At 42.8% G+C, this 5,125-nt stretch overlaps 1 protein-coding gene across 3 annotated transcripts in view; it reads left to right on the top strand.

Moving 5' to 3' along the window:
• The window catches only part of PRKD1 (protein kinase D1), a 363,742-nt gene that overhangs the window by 216 nt on the left and 358,401 nt on the right, over positions 1-5,125 (top strand). For 2 of the 3 annotated variants that reach the window (XM_019518928.1, XM_019518930.1), the window contains exon 2: positions 193-378. In XM_019518928.1, coding sequence (XP_019374473.1) covers positions 193-378 — 186 coding nt within the window. Of the gene's footprint in view, positions 1-129; positions 379-5,125 lie in introns of those variants that run through there. The other variant, XM_019518929.1, reaches the window with a different exon arrangement.

Genomic DNA, 5,125 nt, shown 5'->3' on the forward strand with positions numbered 1-5,125 from the left:
CCCGGGCGTCCTCCTCCTCCTCCCCCCGCCATTTTCGGCCGGGAGTGGCGGCGGCGACAACTACTTCCCTGAAACTTTTTGCCGTGGCGGTGGGGGGAGGGCCGGGGGGCCCCGCGGCACAGCAGTGACGGCGGCGCTGTGTGTGTGTCTGTGTGTGTCTGTCCCCTGCCGGCCCCTGCGCCCCGCGGGCAGTTCTCCATGAGCGCCCCTCCGCTCCTGCGCCCGCCCAGCCCGCTGCTCCCGGCGGCCGGCGGCGGCGTCTCCTTCCACCTCCAGATCGGGCTGAGCCGGGAGCCGGTGCTGCTGCTGCAGGACTCCGCTGGGGAACTCAGCCTGGCGCACGTCCGCGAAATGGCTTGCTCCATAGTGGACCAGAAGGTAAGACGGGGGGCTCCATCCCGCGCTCCCCGGGGAAGGGCCGCGGAGCCCCTCGGGGCGGGCTGGCCCAGGCCTGGGTGCGGGGAGCAGGTCCGCTCAGGTGGCTGTCATCGGCCCCCGTCCGGGGAAACTTTGTGCTTTGGAGCGCGATAGCGAGCCCCTCCCCGGCCCGGGCACCAGGTGCCTCCCCGAGCTCCGGGGCGCGGGGACCTGGCGGGCTCCGCGCTCACTTCCTAACTGGGCGGCGAGAGCCGCGGGGCTGGGAGGTAACAGGATCCTACTTGGGCAGCCGGCCGCATGCGGGGCGTCTTGTGGACAAATGGACCCGGGTGCTAAAGGGCAGGTGGTGCGGGACACAGGGATGTGAGGTACCCCCGGGGGCGGGGGGGAGCTGGTGCTGAGTTTCAGCCTTGGGAACTGGCAGGTGACCTTCGTGCATAATGAACCTAATTGCATCTCCCCCCTTTCTGAGGGCTGTGGGTGTGAAACCATCCCATAGGCAAGGTCAGGGGTAGATTTCAGCTGGGAATTTTTGGTTCCAGGAAGAGCCAGGAGCTTCCTTCAGGTGATACTTGCTGCTTGGGGATGGCCGAGGCCCTGGGGATTGTAGCATGGGCTCCAGTCTGCTCTGCTTGCAAAGTTAAAAGTCACTGCAAGCACCTCATCTGACCTGACGGAAAGGCACTTCCTTATTGTCAACTTCTCTGTTTTACCTGGCATGCCTGATTTCTTCTAAACCAATATTTTTCTCTTACACAAAGGGCTAACAATAAACCCAAAGGGGAAACAGTGAGAAGGGCTGGGCACAAAGTGCTGTCAAATGCCTGCAGTAAATAAAGAGAAATCTTTTCTTTATTATTGTTATTATTTTCGCTTTAAAAAGGGGAAAGAATTTCAGGCAAGTGTTTTTTGGTGGTGGTGGTTGTTTTTTAAAACCTTGATGGTATCACTTGAAATCTTGGTATAGGGCCAGTCATGCAAAGTTTCTTGAAATGTGGCAGACTTTCCCCATCTTGTTTTTCAAGCGCAAGACATGCCTTCTAAATAGTTTGAACAGTAGGTTTTCGGGGTCTAAATTGAGTACTTCTTTTACCTTTTAAGGAGCAGTTATTTGCTTCAGTGTGCACATGTATTTAATTAAGTAAACACATCCTTTTGTTTAGCCATCCAATGTTTATTTTCAAAGCTAGACAGAAGCAGATTGCTTTTCATAAAGAAGCCAGACACGCAGAGCTGTTTTCTACTTGACCATTCATGACTTATTGCACTGGGTGTAATAGAAATGAGCTCAGATCACTGCAGCTGTTGTTCAGTTGTGTGCACTTAGTGTTTATTTCATGTTTGTAGTATTCTAGGCTGCATGCTCTTAAATTATTTCACAACCGTATTATGTTGCCTAAAGAGAATTTACTAATTTAAAGAAATTGGATGTCATGACAGAGTGTAAAATGCTAGGTTTAGCCAGTGTAGGCATAACAATCTTGAACAGTTGATTTATTTGATAGAGTTATTATCTTTGAAAAACAGAAACAGAAACTGAGGTGTCTTTTAAAGGTAGTGTCTTTCAATGTAGTGCTCTTCTTCCCAAGGTCAATCAGAGCCTGAGTTTGTTGCTCTTCAGGGGATACTGCAAACCTTCCTTGTTTCTTACAGCCTTTTCTGGGAGAGGATGGCTTATGGAAGGGCAAAAATTCAAGGAGGTTAGTTTTAAGTTTTAGATGGTGGTATTCATCTATTGGGAATTTTCCCTTGGGTTTAAACCATCAAGTACCTACATGCATGTTGCTTTACCTGCACAAGTAATTCAACGCAGTGTTATTACTTGCATGAGTAAAATTATACTGTGTTAATATTTGTAGAATTGAGGCCTTAATTTATTTTTTTTAAAGGGCTGTGTGAGCATCAAGGAGCGCTGGACTGTCACTGCTTAGTCTTCAGTGTCTAGGGCTAATTTAAAAAAATAATAATAAGATGACTATAAATATGAATAAGTATATAAATAATAAGGCAGCTCATGGCAGTGCTAAGTATACATGTTAAAAGTACCTAGAAGCAGTGCTTACAGTTACTGTCTTTTGAAGTTGATTACACAAGCATTCTTAGATTCTTTTCATGTTTTAGAAAATAACTAAGAAGCTATGGTGGAGTTAATCAAGCAAGAAACTATTCAACTTCTTATAAGCATAACTGGAGTAAGTGTCCACTTACTCCTCTGTTTTCTCAGTATTTATAATGTTGTTCTCTAATGTTCAAAAGCTTGCAAACAGGTTGTTGCATTAAGAGCATGTTTTCTTGTTACCTTACAACATGCTTGTTATATTTAGAACAACACAATGCTGCAGCTCTTTTGAAGGCATTTCTTTACTTCTGATGATATAGAAAACATTTATATGTTTGTCAGGGTTAAGGAGGAAATTATACAGGACTGACTACAGTATGGAAACATCACAGAGTTTTTAAGTTCTTTTGTGCCCACTGAATAGGTACATGCTGCCTCCCAGGAAAGTACTGGTTTTTCATGTAACTATTCCGAATCAGTGTCATGAAGTAGACAGCTGTCTGTCTGTACTAGACGATTGGTACCATGTTAGTCTGTCAAAACCAGTTGTACCTCCTTTGCGGTGCTCATAAACTCACAGAAGGTATAGGATTACTGGGTGTGTGTATCTATGTGTAGATATCCTTGAGCCTGTATGAAATCAGTGAAGATTTCACTACAAAATGGGGTTTATTTGCCTGCATCTTTCTGCAAAATTAGGGTATTTGGCTATATTATGGCAAAGATGAAATACTTAACTTGGTACACTGTGAGTAGTACTAGTGAAGTCAATGAAATCTGCTGGAGCCTGTGAAGTCTGTAGGATTAGACCTATAAAAGCTGTGGATGTTTGAACCGTGTGTTTACATATGTGCATGTGTGCATGCAGCTACTCTCCCCCAGTAATGATAGTATTCAAAATGCAATGGCTTGGGTAGTTTTGCCTTGTAAGAGGACATAGTTACATTAACAGTTAATGACCTTTTTATGACTTGGTAAGTTTCCCCTTTTTTTTTTTCTTTATTAAAACTAGTACTGGAAAAATCTTCAAGCCTGTCCGCATGGGGTTATTTGTTTTACAGCTGAAGTGGAGCTCTATCATTCAACTTATGTTCTAGTTGGAAAGGAGTGAGAATCAACTGCTGAATGTGTCAACACTTGACTTTTAGAGTAGCTCACTTTATAAAAAAACTGAGGAAATATCGTAAAAGAGAGGATTTGTTCTTTGACACAATATAATGTTTTGGGACTAAGTTCTAAGGAAAGGCATAATATGTAACAAAACTAACTACTTGTCTAAATAGTTGCCCAAAGTGTCAAAGTAGAAAATAGCTGTATAAGTTTCTTTTTTTAATATACCCTCATTCTTTTGGCAGCATTAAATAAAGTTGAAGGAAAAAATCCTATTTTGTACCACACGGTTTGATATGTGGACTAGTGAAAGAAAATTTACACAAAAGTTAGCTGAAACTACTTGTTTCCATTAGGTTCTAATAGATGGTGGTAATGTGCTGCTATACTGTACTCCTTTGATATAGAGAAAATGCATATCTTTTATTACAAATAATGTTACAGCTAACAGACTTAGATATCATTGTCAGTTTGCCAACATTAAATCCCTGATTGAAAAAGATTATTTAATTCTGCAACATGAAAATATGGATTTTTATGAGGTGGTCACTGGTGATGAAAGAAAATATCAGCCGGTCCCTTGACAGCCAGAGGCAAAGGAGCTGTCAGTAGAAGAACCATATGTGTGGCTTCTAAGACGGTCATGTCTCATTCCAAACTCACAATGCAATTACGTGATGAGCTGTAGAAGGGTGTTCAGTTGTGACTTGGGTAGCCAGGATGCATGGCCTGTGTGTTTTAGTGTGGTCATTGTACTCAGGTTGGACCGCTTAATCTGTGAATAGAATATATGGGCACGGAATTGGCTTACTGTGGGTACAGTTAACATTGCTGTTGCTCTGCTGCTGCTATTTAGTTGAAAAAGTTGACAGAGAATTTGTCTTGTAGATCATCTTTTTAATAAGTTTTTTGAGAGGCTAAATACACTATAGAGTTGTGATTGACTTCTTGCCTTGCCTTGACTTTTTTTGCCTTTACTGAATTTCAGTAAAAATGTAATTTAAAAGAATAGGCCATTTTAATAATAGAAAACTGCAAATAAAATAATTGAAATAGTCTATTGCAACCAGAATGTTGAATCTATGTACTCGTAATATTAATAATAGCTTCTAATGATACATGTCTTTGAGCTTTTGCTTGAGTAGTCGCAGTCTGAACCTGGATATTTTTAAAAGTTTCTATACTCAGACACACTACCTGTCACTGAGTTGAGAGATGCATGTATTTAGTTATAGGCATTCACTTGTTTATTGTCTTTGGTCAGGGACACCTAGCTGGCTGTGTCATAAATAGTCCTGGTGTGTACTTGCCCATGATCCTTAGCTCTGTGACCCGGGGGGTGGGGTAGAGATTTTCATCTAAAGAAAAATTTAGTATTAAAATATGCTTTCTCCTTTCCTGCTGTCATTTCAGACAACCCCAGAGATCATGTGGGGTTTGTTTACTTGAAAGGGACATCCTCTTCCTTCCTCATCTTCATAAACCATCCTAAAACAAACAAGAGTGTGTCAGTAATCAAAGGAATACTGGGGGCAGGAGTGTAGCAAATGAGGTTAGTAGGGAGAGAATTTCTTCTTC

The sequence above is a fragment of the Gavialis gangeticus genome, unplaced genomic scaffold, assembly GCF_001723915.1.
Source record: "Gavialis gangeticus isolate Ggan-Ray unplaced genomic scaffold, GavGan_comp1, whole genome shotgun sequence".
In the NCBI taxonomy this organism is placed as follows: Eukaryota; Metazoa; Chordata; order Crocodylia; family Gavialidae; genus Gavialis; species Gavialis gangeticus.